We start from the raw sequence: 21197 nt of genomic DNA, 5'->3' as shown, positions 1-21197 counted from the left end.
AGCGTTAGTTGTTAGTGTTGGCCGCGCCACGCTCCAGAGGGTTAAACATGAGGGGAGTCAGCGACTGTCCAAGCCTCTCTCGGAGCACCCTAAACAGCAGTCTGTCAGCATTCCTGCTGGGTGCCAAGGTATTTACTTTGGACAAGAGAGGGAGGCACTGTGAGGGACCGCTTCTAATTAGGAGCAGCCAGTCAGGAGGTCACGGCCAATTGGAACGGGTCTCCTGGATACGCCGTCCTCTCCTGAGGGCTGCTGGACCAGCGCACCGGGCACAGTCGAGTTTGGGTTTCGTTGTTTTTGGAGCGTGCAACAAGGTCACTGCATGGCTGGTGGCAGCATTGTTATCGCACGCTTCAAGGGAGTATATGGCTCTAAAATGGCCCCGCAGTGGCTACAGGGACTTTGGAAATGTTGTTATGAAGAGCATGCAGTGCCACAGTCCTGAACAATCTTGTAATTGGAGAAATATTTGCATATTACACTGTTAATGATTAGCCTGGTTGTGATCAATTTGGAAGAGTTATTTGCCATAGCAATAGATTTTTCTAATCAATTTAACATCTATGAATGAAATTCCAAAAAAAAAGAATTGTCATTGATAAAGCAATGAAATCTTGACACACAGACCTGAGATCAGTGGCAGCAGAACGAGACCTTAACCAAACCAATTAGTATAATTTGGATGTCTTTGTCTCGAGTCCTGATTCGGGTCTCAGTTCCTCAGAAACAAGTGGACTCGTAAAGATCTCCGAGTGCTTGAACAACTATAATATAGGATAAAAACCTATGAGCGCATGCACACTGTATGTACATATAGCGCCCAATGCCAATGTGACACCCTTCACACCAGGGCGCCTTTTTAAACAAAAACTCCCTGAAGGGGAAGAGGAAAACTCAGAGACGAACGCATCAGTTAAACACACTTGTCTGGCAGACATACTGACCCTTTGTCTGGTTCGGAAGAATGCACTTTTGATTTGGTCCAACTGAGAGAACAGCCATCTATCATGCTGGCAAAGCATGTGACTGGAAGTGTGATGATCAGCCGTGTTCACAGAGAACAATCATTCACCTTCCGCTCACACAGCAGTCATTAGGAGCAGGCGAGCAACTACAAAGGGCAAAAACACAGCCCTGTTTCAAGCCCCAAAAATAAATGACAGTCATTTTCCATTGACAGTGTTTTATACTGTAATACACCTCCCGTTCCAGAAAGATTAATACTACATTCTCTGAAAAACACAGAGGTGATGAGGAGTCTTTCACAAACAAAAATCTTTGATGCTACTTCTTCACTGGAGTGGAGAAGTTATGGTTGAGGATGTTAACACTATAACTGAATTCCTAGAATACTTGTTATCTGGTTTACTGTGTCTTAGTGATGTTCTAAAGTCTGTAATCAACTATGCTAGCTGAACAATTAGCAAAGGACACAGATAGTCATACATCCGTATTTCCAGATTAAATTAAAATCCTTAAAACTGTCATTAGGGATGCACCGATACGGAATCGGATATATGTGACAATGGGGGCGATAAATTAAATTCTATATTTATATACTATATACATTATATACTGGAATTTGACCAATTACCTACTTACGCACAAGTGATTCACAGGAAATGATGTAAGTTTGTAATCCAGGGTTACCGTTTGTAATTATATCTCATTGATATACTGTTTACTCCTAACACCTAACAGAGCTGTGCTAAGTTACTGCTAATATAAACTGACTGATAGTTTACATTAAATTTGGGCTGTCAATCGATTGAAATATTTAATCACGATTGTCCATAATTACAATCACACATTTTTTATCTGTTCAAAATGTACGTTAAAAGGGAGATTTGTCAAGTTTTTAATACTCTTATCAACATGGGAGTGGGCAAATATGCTTGCTTTTTGCAAATGTATGTATATATTTATCATTGGAAATCAATTAACAACACAAAACAATGACATATTGTCCAGAAACCCTCACAGGTACTGCATTTAGCATAAAAAATATGCTCCAATCATAACATGGCAAACTGCAGCCCAACAGGCAACAACAGCTGTCAGTGTGTCAGTGTGCTGACTTGACTATGACTTGCCCCAAAACTGCATGTGATTATCATAAAGTGGGCATGTCTGTGAAGGGGAGACTCGTGGGTACCCATAGAACCCATTTACATTCACATATCTGGAGGTCAGAGGTCAAGGGGACCGCTTTGAAAATGGCCATGCCAGTTTTTCCTCACCAAAATTTAGCGTAACTTTGGGGCATTGAAGTTCATAATCATTATTATAATGTATAAAACAAACATTTGTTTACAAGAGATACAAACTTGTCAAAATTACAATCCAAACCCACGTCAAATTGCATTGACATCTGTGGCATCTTTGGTTTTCTATCCCCCAAAAAGGGGGCGCAGCCTTGACGTTTCATGAAGTACCAGTATGTGTGTGATGTATGGGTGGCATGTGGCCTTCATGAGAGTGATAGTGTACTGCAAGGCCGTAGTGAAGGCCAATATTTCAACAAGTGCTGTTTCACATTTCGTATTCAGCTTTTCTAATTCAATATCTCAAACTCTGCATGAAGCAGGGAAGTATGAGGATCATTATCGAAACCAACACTGAAGCCTTTCTGAGAAAAAGGCAAAAAAAAAGAAAGGTCAAAAATGGGACATGCAGTTTGTTGTTTGGAAGTGACCATGTGACTTTTGCAGACATAAAGCATTTTTTGTCAGCAGCGCTATCTCCCTGGATCTGGGGTTACAATATGGCTTTTGTAGTCATGCAGCACTGAAAGATCTAAGTCACTTTGATCCTGCTTAATAGAGTTTGGTAAATGATCTCAGTATGGGAGCTCCGCCTCCTGCGCACACACACACACACACACACACACACACACACACACTGTGGTGGACACACTCACAAAGACTCACTCATGCTTGTACACACATACATAAAGAATCAGACCGTCACACAGGTGAAAGCTTCTCTTCTTGCGGATCGTTGAGCCAAGCGTTCAAGCAGAAAAGTAGAAAATGTGCTTCCTCTCAGAGAAGACTGCTCTGTGCTCTCTGCAGATTCTGCTTTTTAACAATATCACTCCGCAGCTCTGACGCACATGTCTGTTATAAACATGCACTGCAAATAGTTTTCATACAGGAAGTAAACAACTTTCTATGAAATTACATTGCTGGGAGGTGTTATTGTAACACAAAGCCATACAAAAATGCCTGAGAGAGTGGGTGAAGGAGCCACAGGGAGCCGGAGAGAGGGAGGGAGTTTGTCAGAGAGCATTTATCTGTGGTATGGTGATGACTCTTTTCCTCCAAGCTCTCAGCAAACTAAGCGCTTCCTGCCTTTTGAGTGCATGTGGCCATTTTTGTCCTTGAAACTAAAGCACATGCAATGAATTACAAGCATTTTAAAGAGCTGTCAAGAAACAAGAGAGGGCTGGTTAGAGGAGAGGAGGTGAGGAGGAGGAATTTGAAGCCGCGCTGTGGGAGGAAGAGGAGCGGGACAAACAGAGAAATGAAAAAAGTGCAGAGAAGCTTCTGAGCCTTTGATGTTAGCGGCGGCAGAAGAGGCAGCTCTCGCCACTACAGGCCGGGCAGAAGGATCAGTGAGGGACTTTGAGATAAAGTCTACGTTTACATTATCTATGAAAACATTTACACAATAATACCTGTCTGATGATAAGACAGCAAGCAGGAATTATACTGTTGTAACTAACAACAGTCGGAGGTGGGACCAAGTCATTGTTCTGCAACTCACAAGTCTCAAGTCTTTGCACTCAAGTCCCAAGTCAAGACAGGCAAGTCTCAAGTCAAGAGAGGCAATTCCCAAGTCAAGTCCCAAGTCAAGACAGGCAAGTCTCAAGTCAAGAGAGGCAATTCCCAAGTCAAGAGAGGCAAGTCCTAAGTCAAGAGAGGCAAGTCTCAAGTCAAGAGAGGCAAGTCCCAAGTCAAGAGAGGCAAGTCCCAAGTCAAGAAAGGCAAGTCCCGAGTCAGGTCCCAAGTCAAGACAGGCAAGTCCCAAGTCAAGTCCCAAGTCAAGACAGGCAATTCTCACGTCAAGTCCCAAGTCAAGACAGACAAGTCTCAAGTCAAGTCCCAAGTCAAGAAAGGCAAGTTCCAAGTCAAGACAGGCAAGTCCCAAGTTAAGAAAGGCAAGTTCCAAGTCAAGAGAGGCAAGTCTCGAGTCAAGTCCCAAGTCAAGACAGGCAAGTACCAAGTCAAGAGAGGCAAGTCCCAAGTCAAGAGAGGCAAGTCCCAAGTCAAGAAAGGCAAGTCCCGAGTCAGGTCCCAAGTCAAGACAGGCAAGTCCCAAGTCAAGTCCCAAGTCAAGACAGGCAATTCTCACGTCAAGTCCCAAGTCAAGACAGACAAGTCTCAAGTCAAGTCCCAAGTCAAGAAAGGCAAGTTCCAAGTCAAGACAGGCAAGTCCCAAGTTAAGAAAGGCAAGTTCCAAGTCAAGAGAGGCAAGTCTCGAGTCAAGTCCCAAGTCAAGACAGGCAAGTCCCAAGTCAAGAGAGGCAAGTCCCGGGTCAAGTCCCAAGTCAAGAGAGGCAAGTCCCAAGTCAAGAGAGGCAAGTCTCGAGTCAAGTCCCGAGTCAAGACAGGCAAGTCCCAAGTCAAGAGAGGCAAGTCCCGGGTCAAGTCCCAAGTCAAGAGAGGCAAGTCCCAAGTCAAGAGAGGCAAGTCCCAAGTCAAGAGAGGCAAGTCTCAAGTCAAGTCCCAAGTCAAGACAGGCAAGTCAACATGCTAATATTCTCACAATATCAACTTTAACAAGCTGATGTGTAGCAGGTATAATGTTTATCATGTTCACCATCTTAGTTTAGCATGTTAGCATGCTAACACTGTCTGTACCAAATATGATCTGCAATAGTTGCTGAGACATCTCACTCAAAACCATAAATGTCAACCTCATTGGTGGAGCAAGACGAAAGGTCAGGGGACCACCTGTGAATATCTGTACCGAATCTGATGGCAATCCATCCAGTAGTTGTTGACATATTTCAGCTTGGATCAAAGTGGTGGACCGCCAGACAGAGTCATGCCACTCGCATGAATACAAGTTGGAATGGTTGTTAAAATTTGATGTGTTTAAGTTTGCTAACTTTGTCTGAAACGCCTGGCAAGATGAACTATTTCATCTATCTAAAAACTATTTGAAATAGTTTTCTTTATTTTCTTTTTTGTAGTATTGTTTAACAATGTATATGCAACATTCTCCCTCCACCTGGGGGAAGAATACAAAACAGACAGAGCCAACTTTCCCACCAGTAGCATATGACTTCTACTGCCAATATGGTGCAATTGTCATCTGTTGCAACATGGTTCTCTGTAAATCTCTATAAATGTGGCCTTGATCCCCGGGGAAGGGATAGCTTGGCCTCCACACCCGCCACGGATCAGCAGGCTTTCCCCTGTACTCCCTGTGGATCGGTTTCAACTGGAAGCCTGGAGGACAGGTGCTTCACTTGACCTGCACTGTCAGGACAAATTCAGAAAGGGCGCACAAGATACCCATCTCTCCGGGAATGCAAAAATGCAAAGGTATTCTCAACTGTTTAACCCCACATAATTGAATTCCGCTGACCCTGAACGCACCCTTGCCCCGCCTGGCCCTATGTCAGGTACGGTGCCTTCAAAGGGAAACAAACACGTGTGTGTGTGTGAGTGCGAGTGCTCTTTTATAGCCGGCGGTGACTCATTGCTCTCCATTGTAATGGATGCGTGGCTACATTGATGGCACGACTTAAAAGAGCTGCGTACATTTGCAGCTCCTTCAGTGCCCTGGTGGTTTCTCGGAGGGACAGACAATAAAAACCGCTCGAAAAGAAGAGCGAGACAAAGCCTGTATCATTACCATTTCAGCTAAGTGTGTGTTTATGTGTGTGTGTGCGGCCATTTTCAAGTTTTTCCACCGCTTTTGTCTGAGATCAATGAAATGTGTGAATGTGAGAGCGCACACAAAAATATTGGTGTAAGAGGACAAGCCCTGACTTTAATGTGAGATTTGGTAACGCTGTTTGTTCCTTCTTCCTCTCCAACTCGCCCTGTCTGTGGGCCGGTTCAAGGAGAAGTCCAGTAGTAATGCCTTTACCATGCTGCATTGTGTGTGTGTGTGTGTGTACTTAGCATGTGTGTGGGTTTGCATGCTCTACATACTGTAGGTGTGCTACAAAGAAGTTAAGCAACTCTTTTGCACAAACACAAAGGCGGTGACTGGATGGGTGAAACGGTGACAGTGGCAGAGTGTACACTGAAGTAACGGATACTTTCTCTTGTTATTTGCACGAGGAGAGCTATGAATGAATGTGTTGTATAACGTTCACGAATTCCAGACCTGGTCTAATGACTTAAAAAGAAGGGGGCCCGGCAGGATTAAGAGATTTGCCATGTTTCCCCCTACCTGCCTCTCCCCTTCTTCCCAGTGCCCTAAGAAACATCTCAACAGCCATCTCTTGTGGAAGAAGAAGCATGGACGAGACAGCACCAGCCCCTGCTTCCTGTGCTGCAGGGCTGCAGCTTTGTCAGATCCCCCTGCTCAGGAGAAACCATTAGCTTGTCTGATAGGTTGGACACACGCGGGGGTCCGTTCAAGGCGAGAGCCAGAGGCAACATGGAACCGTGGTCTCAGATCACTAGAGGAAGGAGACGATAGAAAGGCAATAGCAGCGCAGGCTGAGCTGATGACCATATGGAAGTACAAAAGACGAACATGTCTTGACAGCAGATCTGTGTGAGCTGGCCACATAAAGGAATGTGAATAATCTCCGTATCAACAGTGCCGAGAATGTTTCTTATGTTATGCGCAGGCTTTAAAGTTTGTCCCTGAATAGCCTTCTTTTTTTTTTGGTACGCAAGCAGCAGTTAATCACAGAAAAGTCAGCGTTCTTTTTAACAGGCGCTGTGGCAAAGCAGGGGGAAATTGTGAGCTTATAGCGATTTCATTCATACTTTTATATGACTGCCAGTGTTGCCGAGGGGCAGATAGGATGGATGGCAACGTGATTCTACTGCTGTTTATGTTGGGGTCTCATATGGTGAACGGGAACTTGCAGCAAAATTCAGAGCAGGCCTTCTCTACTGCTACTCTGACTGTTACTGTATTGTAAAAGAATTGGGAGTGAATTTGTTCTGCCAAATGTGTGGGTTTATACCATCGACTGTATATACAGATGGACGACGCATCTCCACTTCCTACCATTGTAATGCGAAGCCAAAATATCCCCGATACGGGAGCTGCCATCCAGAGATTATAACGCCATTTGTCACCAGAGTCTGCGAAGTAGTGATTGTTAAGTTATACTGAATTTCCATGATATGGCCCCTTTAAGTTACACTGATTATTCATCTAATCAAGAGTTCTCACACAACAAGAAGTTTAGAGGTTTGATATGAAACAAAAAAAGCTCCAGGTACCTGGACACACGTTAGGAAAACAAATGAGTATATTTTTTTATATACATTTATGTAATGCCACATATACAAAAGCAAAGCCATGCCCAGCAGCATCTCTGACAATGTAAAGCAGCGAGGAGCCCCGAGGAGCCCTGGACAGGCTGTTATCTCATCCAGGGAGATAGGAAGTATGGACAGGAAATCTAGAGGGAGGGGGAGGAGAGGGCCCATATGGGAAGCGCAGTGTAAACAGTCTCGGTTTTTAATCATCCCGGCTCACGTTCCGGACTGGACGCGCTTTGATGTTCTCCCTCAGCGCCGCCTCCGCCCTCCCATCCCTCGCTCCCAAACGGCCGCGCCGAGGGCCAGCCGGGTAAAACGTGCAGATAGTGGCCTCGGACAGTCGAGGGCTCAAAGAGAGACGAGAAGGCATTCAGTACCTTGTGGGACACCGAGAAGGGAGAGGAAGGAATGTGAAGTGGCGCAGAGTTAACTGGTGTTCAGTCAATTGCCTGCCCTGCCTTAATTATAGCTGATGTATTTAAGGGAGCTCGCAAAGGTCAATTCAACATTTCAAAGCACAAAGGCACAAAAATACAGCGTGGGGAAGAAAAGCAAGTCAAGATGGCTTTGAGCAAAAAAATAGGTGGAGCTCTTGTGATGTCCTTTATGGCACAGCGCCCATTGGAGGATAAACTCCAGCTCCTTCTCTCAACAGAGGACAGTTGACAATCCTCTCAAGTTCAAAGTTATCCCAGAAGCCTTTGCACTTCTCCTCCGGTCATAATCCAAGCTTCGTTTTTGGAAAGGGGGGGGAGGGAGTCAAAATTCCTCGGCACTTGTATTTGTCCAAATAGTGCTGGCCAGACACCAGCCAGTGTTCCAATGAACGTGTTCATTCAGAGGACAGGGCATACTTCCAGGGAGATCACAGTTTAATAGATCAGAGGGAGATGTGTACCGAAGTAAAGTCTTATGACTTGAATACACTGAGGGGAACTAGGAATTCCTTCTATCCCGAGCACTCTGAGTTTGTCCTGTAAGCAAACATAATCAAAACAGGATCAAATAACTCCAGTTCTGCCTCTACAAAACTTACTATCATCAAAAGGCTACAAGTAGGGCTGTCACAGATAACGCGTTAGCGCTAATTCGTTTTAACGTCACTAATTTCTTTAAAGCATTAAGATACTGGCATCATATGAGACTAGAAAACCTAAGGAATCCATTGATACCAACCATGTCATACTAGCTTGTCAAGAAGGAGGCTAAATAACACTCCAAACTTACGCTACATTTTGGCAACAAAATACTGGCATGGTGATTTTTTTCACTGGGGTCCCTTGACCTCTGACCTCCAGATATGTGAATGAAAATGGGTTTTACGGATACCCACGAGTCTCCCCTTTACAGACATGCCCACTTTATGATAATCACATGCAGTTTGGGGCAAGTCATAGTCAAGTCAGCACACTGACAGCTGTTGTTGCCTGTTGGGCTGCAGTTTGCCATGTTATGATTTGAGCATCTTTTTTTATGCTAAATGCAGTACCTGTGAGGGTTTCTGGACAATATGTGTCATTGTTTTGTGTTGTTAATTTTTCCCAAAATTAGACACTTCTAATAAAACAGCAAGATAGCCCAAGGCTCAGAGGAGCGACATGTTAACTAAGATCAGCATGTGGCCAAATTGACAAGTAATAGTTTTATGAAAAGTAGTTGCAATGCTTCAGCGTGGTCCAGAGTCAAATCTGAGGTATCTCCTGACACTCCTACAATGCACTTAATGAACTCACAGACAGCAATTAAGCTCACTAGAACACAATTTGGCTTTGCTGTCACGATAATACACGAAGTCTGGACAGAGAGCGCGATCGAAGATAGAAAAAGGACAAAGACAGAGTGAGGAAGAGAATCTATGTATTGAACTCAAGCCTTCAACCCCCCCCCCCCCATCCACTGGAAGACAAGAACATAAAGCGGGACCGTAAAGCAGCCTGCAGAGGCAACGAGGACCTGTTGGAACAGGCCTCAGCTGCAACAAAGAGCATCCTGCGGCATAACACCACCTCTGTGCACTGTGGGAACAGCCTGTCTGACAAAACTATACCTTCCTAGCCTCGGACAGAACCACAATCAATGGTCTGACTTGGGGAAACAAGGAAACAGGAGAGCGGACAAAACCACTACAGACTTTTTAGCCAGCAGAAAGCAAGAAAAAAGTCAGTTTGAATGTGACACTGGTGCAACGTTCATCACACTTTTTAGGGAAATCCGGGAAGATATCACTTCGACAATGTTGATCAAGCTCTGTCACCCATGTGCTACCTTACAGTATGTTGCTGAAGCTCTCTGCTGAGACATACAGGGGGTTAATATCTTATCACGTATTTCCTCTACAGCACATTTGTATCTGGAACACTGTGCAAGGTTTTATGGGGAAGAAAAGTAAAGCTGGAAATCCCAGAAAGCTGGAAATGTCTTTAATCTCACCTGCACTGTGATATGCATCCATAACATGTTGTCAACCTCCCACACAGACACATTAAAGCCAAAAGGAGAAGAAAAACAGCAATGGCTTTTTCACAGTGCCTGATACTGGGCCTTCTCTGTGGAGAAGCCATGTAAATCCTTATCAATTACAGCTAACTGCATGCATCTGGCTTGCCATTCACAAAACCTCCCACGCCTGCTGAGTGAGAAGAGACAAGACCCTACAGTATACCTCACATCTGTCGTCCTGTTTCTCCGGAGACGGTAAATAAATCGACACAGCCGGGGGGAACCTTAATCCACTCCTGAATCCTAAATATGCATGCTGAATAGAGCTCATACTTTACGTTTGCAAGGTAACGGCGTGCTTTTTTTCTAAATGGTAAAGAGAAAAAAAAAACACTTTTGCTTAAATTATAGGTTTGCATGAGTCTAAACATGATTTGCAGTGTTGTCTAACAGTCTTCGACCACACCTCGATATTAAAAATGTTGGAAGAGCATCACGCTGCAAAACAAATCTGTCATCTTTGAAAAGAAACACATTAAAAAAAAAAGGTTGGCAACCTCAACCAAACCCATGTTTTTCAGGGGATACGTAAAAATAGACTGAAAACCAACTAACCTCAATAACACCTGTATGTCATCACTATTGTTCGAGGAATTTTCTGTCATCACATGCAGAGTGTGGTATTTTGAGCAGCAGCTCTCGGAAAGATGCAGTAACCCACGGTCACTACAGTATGTTTGATGGCGTATGGCAACAAGTGCTGGTGTTAACATCATTTGGTTTATCAGACAGTGGATGCTGTGTAAACTGTTTTTTTAGGTTAGAGAAACATGTGGCGCCAACAGTCACTCCACAGAGGGATTGATGCACTGAAAGGCAGGACGGTGTGTTCTGAAAAGTCATTTTCAAATGAATGCTTTTTCTAATCTTATTTTGAATGATTGATGTTGAATATTTCCATTTTGGACTGCCTATATAAGCTCGGCAGAACCAATATTTTCCTTTGTCATACAAGCCTTCTATGATTAGCGCTTGATTCTCCTTTTTATTTTTCTTCTATTTTCTGTTTATCTTTCTTGTCTTATGAAAACTCTATGCCATATCACATGAGCGTATGCTCTTAGTTTGTTAAGTTAGTCTCTGACAGTGAATTATGAATGAGTCTTCTTGATATTTGCATAATCGATGGGTGTTTATGGGATGCATTGTTGTCAAGTACTTTGCTAAACTATGTCTGTTTTTTCCTATGTTTTCCTATGTCTAAAACGATTGATAGATACAAATCCTGTATTTTACTGTAATTATTTCATGTAATATTGCTGCCTGGAGAATGCCACTTTTCAAGCCCCTGGAGGGTTTTCTCCTTCACATCCCATGGCAAATTATATATTGTATCTTTTTAATTTTTTTATATGTGTAAATAAACAAACAAACAAACAAATGTTGAATCGTTACTCTCCAGTTGACACCATTTAACGTCATCAGTATTTTTTCAATAACGTAGGATGGGAGAACATTCAAGTGAATAATACTGATCTAGTCTCAAAATGATCTGTCCATTTACAGATAGAACAGCAGTAGAACAAGAATCTGGCAATACGATACGTATTATGATACAGGGGTTACGATTCGATATATTGCGATATTGTTAGTAAGGCAATATATTTAAATTTTTTTTATCTAACTTTATGAAAACTGTCATAGTATAAAGAACACACCACCATATGCATTAAATCAGATTTTTTTATGAAATCAGAACAGTGGGATCTGCATTTGCATTTACCACAGTCATCCAACATCAGAGCACTACTGTGAGAGGGCACATCCACTGAGAGGATGCATCTCTTTGCAACTGAAATAAAGTATTGACTGAGTTCATCTTTGCATGCATACTATTAAATAAAAATCGATACAGTGTCACATAACATAACATCACGATATTTTCTTACACCTCTAATCTACAATGACACTGTCAATGGGAGGGTCCTCTGGGACAAAATGCTTATCAGAGCAACAGTATATCAAAGCACAAAGGATGCCAAGTGGTAAGGCTGTCCATCCAGACCAAATATTCCCACAATTCCACATTGCTTACGTGTCTTTGAGCAAGGCATTGGATTCCTAACAGCTCTGAGGGATGTATTCACATGCAGGGCAGCCTGTAGTAACTTTAGGCCCCCTGACACAGCTGAACAACAACTCTGACAACAGGTGCACCCCTGGAACCCTGTCCAGTGAGTCCAGCAGGCTGCATGTATGGAGGTGTAGGCTGAATGATGAGTGAGAATGCAACACAGATGCTCTTATATATGACACCTTACCTGCATTAGTTTCCCCTCCGCGTAGCCGGCACTTCCTCCCACGAACACCCCCTCCAGAGTGATGGGTTTCCCCGCCGGCTCGTGGTTCAGCAGTGCAACCTTGATGAGCGCTCGGAGGGCCGGCCGCTCGGACTCCAGGCCCGGCTGGCCCAGCACCACCTGCAGGGCCGCCATGAGCAGCCACGGCCAGAGCCACGGCCAGAGCCCGGCCAGGCGCCGCTGAGGGACGGTCATGGCCTCGGCTGCAGCGGCGGTGCCCGGCCGCACATGGTGGACTTCAAAGCAAGGCGAGCACCCGCGGATAGATAGACGGAGAGAAGAGTTAGAGATAGTTATACGTCCACACTTCTTCTTCTTCTTCTTTCTTTTCCGACTAAACAGATCCTTTTAAAGCCGGAGGAGGACTGCCATCATAACTCAAAACTTCCATTCAGCACCAGAGTTCAAACTTTATAGAAATGCCTCTCAGTGCGCACATGGAGCAAATAAAGCCTGATATCTTCCGAGATACAATGAACTTTTCTCCAGTGTCATTAATGTGTGTGCATGCTCAGAGGCACCGTGCAGACACGCTGTGTTGTGTTGGGAGCTTGAAGTGTGCATTGGTCTGCAGGACATACACAACAAATGTCCTCATTTGGTTAAAGTTGAGCTGCTGTATCCTCTCCCAGAAGAAGAGCAGGCATATCAATCTTCATCCGTATCCAAACTATTACTGTGCACCAGTCACTGAACCTCACATTCACAAGATAGCACATCCTGCAGGCGCCACGTTTTCTGCATAATTCCACAAGAAAAGAAGAGAAGAAGAGGTTGAACTTCAAAGGCTGTGTTACAGGTGTCCGCCTGGGACTTCTGAGGCATGGTGACAGATTGTGCACTGCCAAAAAAAAAAAAGTTGGGTAATATTTTTTTACGACCCAAAGAGTTGCGAAAAATAAATCCTCGAAGAAATTCAGCACTAATTATTAACCAAAAGCAAATGGACCCGTTGCCTTACTTCACGTGTAACTCGGTAATTATGCTGAGTTTAACTTCTCTAACAAGACACATCAACTTATTCGCTGTAAAAAATCACCACCAGGCATTCCCCTGAGTTCAGTGGCTCCTCTGCACTGTAAGAAATTAGATCCGATCCTCCTGAAGAACACTGAGGGGAGAAAAAATGAATTGTTTATCAAAATCATCAGCGATTATACAGACTACAAGAAAAAAAGTACGGAATAAAAGTGGTCCAAACTCCTCGTGAGCTCCATTTAAAGTGTATAAAGTGGAGAGACACCGTGTACAGTTATGACACCGTCCCTAAAGTCTGTCTACCTCCCGGACTGTCTGTCTCTCTGTCTCTCTGTCTCTCCCCTGGGATCTCATTGACACTCTCTACCTGCTCACTGTCCTGCTGCCTTCATGTGCTGTGGGACATTTGGGATTTTTTTAGAGAAACGATGCACATGTAGCCTACCACTCGTTTAGGGAAGGATGGATTTTTGTCATCCGAGTTCTAAAACAAAACAAATGACTTCACAGGTTATTTAAGTCATTATTATGACGCTACTATAAAAAAATCAATGAGTAAAAGTTACAACAGGTAGGCTATTTACACCTATTTTCACGCAATGTCCAGTCTTTGATAATAAACAGATATCAATAACCACTTTTGTCAACTTTTTTTCCAACCTTAAAATTGCATGTTACATAATTTAAAAAATAGTTAAAGTAATAATGTAAGAGGAGCTTCCGAGTAGCACCTGAACGCCACATTGGAGGCTGAGGGCGGAGCTGATCAGAACCGAGCAAGTGGCTCCCTCTAGTGGACACGAGCCTACAGGACAACACCTGAGGACATAATAATTAAATACACTGAACGCTGAATTATCGGAAATATATTTAATTCTAATACTTTTACACACTTGCCTTTAAAAAACATGTCAGTTAGTTGTCTTAAATACACTGCACCTTTCAAGTTATGTAGTGAAAAATAAAAATGTGTGGAAATGCAACCACCATTTGGTCACCATCACAAAGCAAACAATCACTAGTACATTTAATAATTATATTTTCATACAATTCATTCAATATTTTCTCCCCCATTGCAGCAGTTTGTTATAATTTGCAACGACAAACGCTACCGGTTATGCTATTAAAAACAGACTAAGTCACTTTAATGTGCACATTAAAATGGGGAGAGGCTGAGCTAGCCTTACTACAGCAAACCTCTATAATTTATAGTTAAAATTACAATTCTTTAAAAACATCACAAGTTGGTTACATTTTAGATAATACTGTGTTAAAAATGTAGCGGTAAAATCTTGCTTTAAAAATATACCGTGGTACAAGTAATTATAATTCTTATAGAAACAAAAATATGACTGTTACAAAGTTAATAATAAGGAAAATGCACTATGAAAATACACACAAATGTACAATATAGAACTACTTATGCAATTTTTTTTTTAAATTAAGATTTAAATAAGAACACATCAACAAACTTCTGCACAACAACAAATCATTAAAATGGAGAATAAATAAAGTGGTAATAGTGAGAATTTAAGATCACATCCTGAAGTAGTGAATCAAGACTCCCTGTCACATGCCACTCAAATCAACAAGTTGAGATCTAAAACGAGAAATAACTGTCAGTAAACTAGTTGCAGTGATGACTTGAATATACATTCAAATGTTATACGCCTTTCCTTCCACTAGTTCTATTCTGACTGTGCTCCCTAAATGTTGTCTTACCTAAAGATTTGGTGTACTTCCTGCTCATCTGCTGTTGTAGGACTGACTGGTGTCCCTCAGAGTGACGTTACCTCGAGATCTATGACCTCAATGTACTTTGCTTCATCATTGTCAACCTTGCCAGGGCACAGAGGAAACCACAGCAAATAATGTATAGGTTGTAGCGGGCTCAGTTTTAAAGCTTGACTGAAGATACTGGCATCATATGTAACTAGAAAAGGAATCCATTGGTACCGACCATGTCATACTAGCTTGTCGGGAAGGAGGCTTAATAACGCTCCAAACTAAATTTTGGCGAGGAAAAACGGTCATGGCCATTTTCAAAGGGGTCCCTTGACCTCTAACCTCAAGATATGTGAATGTAAATGGGTTCTATGGGTACCCACAAGTCTCCCCTTTACAGACATGCACACTTTATGATAATCACAAGCAGTTTGGGGCAAGTCATAGTCAAGTCAGCACACTGACACACTGACAGCTGTTGTTGCCTGTTGGGCTGCAGTTTGCCATGTTATGATTTGAGCATATGTTTTATGCTAAATGCAGTACCTGTGAGGGTTTCTGGACAATATTTGTCATTGGTTTGTGTTGTTAATTGATTTCCAATAATAAATATATACATACATTTGTATAAAGCAAGCATATTCGTCCACTCCCATGTTGATAAGAGTATTAAATACTAGACAAATAGCCCTTTAAGGTACATTTTTAACAGATAAAAATGTGTAATTAATCGCAATTCAATCTTTTAATTGATTGACAGCCCTAATAAATTCCCTATCAAATGTTTAAAAAAATACACATCATGGATGAATATTTCTATTTGCAAACTGCTGGACGGCCCTCAGCCAACCTTCCCAAGTATCTTGCCTTAAGGAAAAGAAAGCTAAATTCCTTCAGGAGATCTACAACGTAGAGGCTTACCTTGACTATGGCATCCTCGGGCATTTGCTCAGGCACTGAAACCACAGACGCCTCCTGCTGTCCGTATGCGACTAGCTCAGCATTGCCTGTCACAGACACTATAATGGGGCTGGGACTCAAAGGGAGAACTTCCACTGTGCCAGAAGGATTGTCGCACAGCATGGTGGTAACGGAGAACGGCACTAACACAGGGCCCGGCTTCTCGGGGGTCATGACTCTCACCGGGCCGCTGTTGGGTGGAGTTTGCATCTCGTCGGCAATCTGGAAAATTGTGTCCAAGTTAATGTCACATTTTTTCAGCTCCTGGTGTTCCTTGTTCTTTGGGACCTGGCTGCGGTCCCCATGACACAACATATTCACAGGATAGCCTGCCTAAAACAGTGAAATATAAAGATATGTTTTAGACACATCCCATCTTCCTTGACCAATCACATTTGTTGTGAGTCATTGATTACTTGACAGAGTGAATACACTCCAATCCACCTACCTGGTAATAACCGAGGGGAGAGAACGGCCCAGTCTGAAGCTCACTGCCTGCCATATGTGATGCCACAAGGTTCTGGTGGTAACACTGGCAAACTTCAAGAAGGCAAAAGATAATATTTTAGATTATAAAATGCAGGATTTGGAGTTGAAACCTACATTTTTGCATTCCTTATCAGTAAATAATATTTATTCAACACACAGATAAGTACATGTTAGTAGATTACAAGTACATTGTAGCTAAAGTATTTTTCTACTCATGTACAATATAAGTGATGTAAATAGTGTGGTTTATAACTCTTCCATCCATAATACATTAACTGATGTCATGCTCACGTGGGGAATAGTAGCCAGGCTGATATTGCACATTAGGAGCATTAAAAGTGTAATTTTGATTTCCCTGGTTCGCATGTGCCAGTAAACCCTGCTGAAAGTCCACGGCACTGGCGCTTGAGGCTACTCCAGTGTAGTGGTGGCGTAAAGGTACTGGTATCCCCTTTTCCGTGGTGAAGACAGTAGGCGAAAGAGGTGCAGAGTGACCCCTTATCAGGAATCGCGGTGGGACCGGGGTTCCATTGTGCGCCGTCATGGCCTGAGCTATATTTGGATAGTAAGGATGAGGTGACTCCTGGTGTGTGGGGCTAAGCAGGGAAGAACTGCCTGCAGAAACAGGAAACAAGCAAAGCAGGACAACAACCTGTTAGACATTATTCAAATGTAAAGCACTGGATTGTGGAATTAAAACTGCAATTAGACGTTTGGTTTAGATTACAGTTTTTCTCATTCGCTTTGGCTCAATTCTTAAAAGAGAATTTTTTTTTTTTTCCAATACAATAAGTTCAAATCTCTGAACAATTAGTTTGTTGTTTTCTCATTCATTCAAGCAAATTGCACATGTTTTGGCAAATGTGTGCAACAGAGTAAGTACAATAACCACTTGCACGTCCTGCTGATCAAAACTGATGAGTTGATTCTCAGTGAAATCGTCATCTTCTTCACAACTTCTGAATATTCTTTCATTGTTTGAGCCATCACATGCAAAATGACCCATTCAATTATCAGAATCTGTCAGACATGCATGTATATTCCATAAATATCTATGACATGGTGTTAGGTACTGCAAGGAGGTACAATTAGTTGTTGTTAAAGTGAACTACTGCAGGTTTTTTCGTAGTTTTTTTGGCATAGATGTCATTTTGTGGCTAAATTTCTGTTCACTGTATATGACTTTACATGAAAGATCAAAAGTGAATTTTCTGTTTACAGTACATCTAACACATTGCTACATGAATACATTTACTGTATACATACAAATGTGCATATCCTTTTTCTGTGTAGCTACTACAGTATTGACTTTACCCAGAAAACTTTGACCTAGTGTTGAAACGGGAATCTAAGAAGCTCCGTGCGATGCACAATAGCATTCAGCTAGACAGAACTGACATTCTGGCATAGTACAGGAAGCAGTCAGTGTCAACAAAACAGAGATTTGTATATAAGAAACATTTCCAGGGTTGACTGATGGCCAATTTACTGAGAAAATAACTTGATTTTGAAGCACGAATTAAGTGTTTTGGGTGAGTTACTACCTTTTACAGACATGCAACAGAGTTGTGATGCCCCATTAAATAGTTGTGACAATTGCACTCAGTTTACAGAATGTTAAGACCTTTAAGAAAATGAGCTAAAAACGATTTAAAGTGATTTTCAAAGTGGGGTTTGTGGACCCTTTCTAGTCCATGAACGGTTTAAGAAATAGTTTAATCTTACAGTATTATTCACTTTACCACTATAGGGAAACTTGTGTGACCTTCAATAGGTTTCCATTATCTACAGCCACTTCCCCACTGAAAGATAGCCATGCGCTAAGTGGAAGTCATACAGTGACACTTGCCTCTTCTCATAATTTTATCTCCACTGCCATCATCAACCAGACTGTATCGACTCGGGGGCCGAATTTTCACATCCAGACCAGCTTGTATCTTGGCCTTGTTGTCAACAGTGAGTCTCCTCAGACTGGCGACAAGCTCGGGGTGGTTTTGCTTGAAGTTTGGGTTGGAAAAATAATGACACCCTGTGCTGTCCCCAGTGTCATTCTCTAGAAAGGCTGGATCGGCTTTCCTGAAGCCATACAGATTGAGCTGACGGACAAAGCTGGAGAAGTTGGACGTTTTGAAGGCGTCAGCGTTGAACAAGGGGCTGGGAAACAGGAGCTGTATCTCGAAGAGATGTTTATCAATGATGACGACCTGGCCCTGTCTGTCCCAGCAGATGGCTTTATTTGCCGGGTTGTTCACCAAACGCCACAGTTTGGCGGGAAAGTTGTTAGGGTTGATGCTTTCAGGGAGTGGACTTCCACCAACATCCATGTCTTTGTCTGTAGAATGAGAGAAAGAGGTAAAGTTAAAGTTAGTGAACATAAGGAGATGACGCTATGGCAAGTCGTTTTAACATCTATTAGCTAAGCTTGAAAATATCTTAAAAATAACAACGGCATTTTGACTAGTCGTAATTACATTGTGACTAGTCCGAATTTTTATTTAAGATATCTATAGCGTCATTCCGACAGTTAGAGGTATCTGTAGTATTACAGATATCTGCAGTAGTCACTGAAAACGACACTCAACTCGTCACACATCCTAAATGACAACTGCAGATATCTGTAATTCAGTTTTGACCATCCCAATTAATAGTTGCAGATATCTCCAATGTCATTATGACTAGTCAGAATTGTTGTGCATGACGTTGCTCATGCAAGGCTTCCCCTTGGATATTGGCCCCAAAAAATCATCTGAACAGTGTTAGCAGAAGCTTTTGCTGTTAAGATAGTTAGAAAATGCCATGAAATAGAAAGAGCTTATCATCAAGGAACTGATCGAAAAAGGAAAACGAGAACTTTCTTCACTGGAGAGTTATAGCGTATTGTAGATGTATTGTCTCCAGACACATTTTATAAACCCATACAGTTGTAGTGCAGTATGTTGAATAGCCACTCCTGCCTTCCTCTTGCTGTTGCTTCTGACATAATTACACATATCTGCAACATCATTTTGCCTCTAATTCAGGATATCTGTAAATACATTTTGACTAGGCAGAATGAAAGTTAAAGATATCTCCAAATATCAAAATTCATTTCAAGATATCTATAACTTGATAATAGATATCTACAATTATATTATGACTATTCCTAACATAATTTTAACTAGTGAACCATCCAGACCTCTCAGGTCATCTGGATCAGGTCTGCTTAGTGTCCCCAGAGTCACAACTAAACATGCAGAAGCAGTTTTCACTTTTTATGCACCAAATATCTGGAACAAGCTCCCAGAACCCTGCAGGACCGCTCCAACTCTCACTTCTTTTAAAACAAAGCTTAAAACTTTCCTGTTTGCTGCTGCCTTTTATTAAACCATATAATGATCTGACACTGCACTAGAGCTTTTACTCTTTTGAGTTTTATGCAATTTTAGCTTCTATCCTAGCTTTTATTTTTAGCTTGTTTTTATTTTCTAATCTTTAATGTTTTAATGTTTTTATAACTGTTTTAATTATTTCTTAATGTTCTTTTGCATTTTGTCGCAGTGTTCTTGAATGTTTCTGTAAAGCACTTTGAATTGCCCTGCTGTTGAAATGTGCTATACAAATAAAGCTGCCTTGCCTTAATTAACTTGCCTAGTCATCATTCCAGTTCAAGATATCTACAACGTGACAATGTAGATATCTTGAATTGAGGGGAATTAAAGATTATCTTTAACTGGAATTAGGATTAGTCAGAATTAAATTGTAGATATCTGAAACTGGAATTACAACCAATCATAATTCAGTTGCAGATATCTGTAATTCACATTGTGGATATCTGCAACCTAATTGTATTAAACCCCATACAGATGAATAGCACAGGTAGTGTGAATTGAATCATTTTGCCTCTAATTGAAGATATCTGTAATTACATTTTGACTAGGCAGAATGAAAGTTAAAGATATCTCCAAATATCAAAATTCATTTCAAGATATCTATAACTTGATAATAGATATCTACAATTATATTATGACTATTCCTAACATCATTTTAACTAGTCATCATTCCAGTTCAAGATATCTACAACGTGATAATGTAGATATCTTGAATTGAGGGGAATTAAAGATTATCTTTAACTGGAATTATGATTAGTCAGAATTAAATTGTAGATATCTGAAACTGGAATTACAACCAATCATAATTCAGTTGCAGATATCTGTAATTCACATTGTGGATATCTGCAACCTAATAGTAGATATCTGTAATAACAAACCCCATACACATGAATAGCAAAGTGTGAATTGAATCATTTTGCCTCTAATTGAAGATATCTGTAATTACATTTTGACTAGGCAGAATGAAAGTTAAAGATATATCCAGATCAATCAAAATTCATTTCAAGATATCTATAGCTTGATAATAGATATCTATATATTAGCATTAGCGTTAGCATTAGCGACCGTTAGCTCACCAGTTAACTGAACTGTACTTTTAAATCATTCTTATTGCAGTAAAGTTAAATACATTCTTTAGATATATCTTCATATTTAAGGGGGTGATGTTACACTAAAGAGAAACACGGTGACAGGTGAAGGTGAACTGTACCTGGAGAACTAAACATCTCTCTCTCTGCTGGTTTCAGAACCGTTGATCGTTCCCGAGTCGAACCGAACCGAACCGTTGGTGCCGTTCAAGTTTCAACGGTTCTCATGTGACACTCTGATGCTGGAGCCAACTGACAGCACACAGCTCGAGACGACCGTTTGTTACTGGCTACTTTGAAGGCTACTTAATTGTCTCTTTC

At 41.7% G+C, this 21197-nt stretch overlaps 2 protein-coding genes across 3 annotated transcripts in view; both read right to left on the bottom strand.

Annotated features, from left to right (window-relative positions):
• rnf43 (ring finger protein 43) overlaps nucleotides 1-13786 on the bottom strand; it is a 95220-nt gene extending 81434 nt beyond the window's left edge. The window contains exon 1 of the mRNA XM_074611405.1: nucleotides 12230-13786. Coding sequence (XP_074467506.1) covers nucleotides 12230-12463 — 234 coding nt within the window. The 5' untranslated portion in view covers nucleotides 12464-13786. The remainder of the gene's footprint in view (nucleotides 1-12229) is intronic.
• A 315-nt stretch (nucleotides 13787-14101) lies between these two features.
• On the bottom strand, nucleotides 14102-21132 carry hsf5 (heat shock transcription factor family member 5). 2 transcript variants are annotated; one of them, XM_074611406.1, is made up of 7 exons: nucleotides 20999-21132; nucleotides 18266-18752; nucleotides 16712-17031; nucleotides 16380-16471; nucleotides 15893-16264; nucleotides 14969-15084; nucleotides 14102-14846 (listed from the first exon to the last, which is right to left on the bottom strand). In XM_074611406.1, exons 1-6 carry the CDS (start codon nucleotides 21012-21014, stop codon nucleotides 15025-15027), a joined length of 1347 nt encoding a protein of 448 aa, XP_074467507.1. In that variant the 5' UTR covers nucleotides 21015-21132; the 3' UTR covers nucleotides 14102-14846; nucleotides 14969-15024. The 2 variants fall into 2 exon arrangements, with proteins under 2 accessions (XP_074467507.1, XP_074467508.1); XM_074611407.1 differs by having other exon boundaries at nucleotides 15893-16153.
• Between the last annotated feature and the right edge of the window lie 65 nt (nucleotides 21133-21197).

Source organism: Sebastes fasciatus, chromosome 16 (genome assembly GCF_043250625.1).
Source record: "Sebastes fasciatus isolate fSebFas1 chromosome 16, fSebFas1.pri, whole genome shotgun sequence".
Lineage (NCBI taxonomy): Eukaryota > Metazoa > Chordata > Actinopteri > Perciformes > Sebastidae > Sebastes > Sebastes fasciatus.
This window is presented reverse-complemented; position numbering and strand designations above follow the sequence as displayed.

Excerpts from the sequence above, each read along its gene's own strand:
- hsf5 (XM_074611406.1), bottom strand. Across the intron at positions 17,032-18,265 it reads AAAATTATGAGAAGAGGCAA|TTCTTCCCTGCTTAGCCCCA; the intron begins GTGTCACTGTAT and ends TTCTGCAGGCAG. Across the intron at positions 16,265-16,379 it reads CTCCCCTCGGTTATTACCAG|GCAGGCTATCCTGTGAATAT; the intron begins GTAGGTGGATTG and ends TCACTGTTTTAG.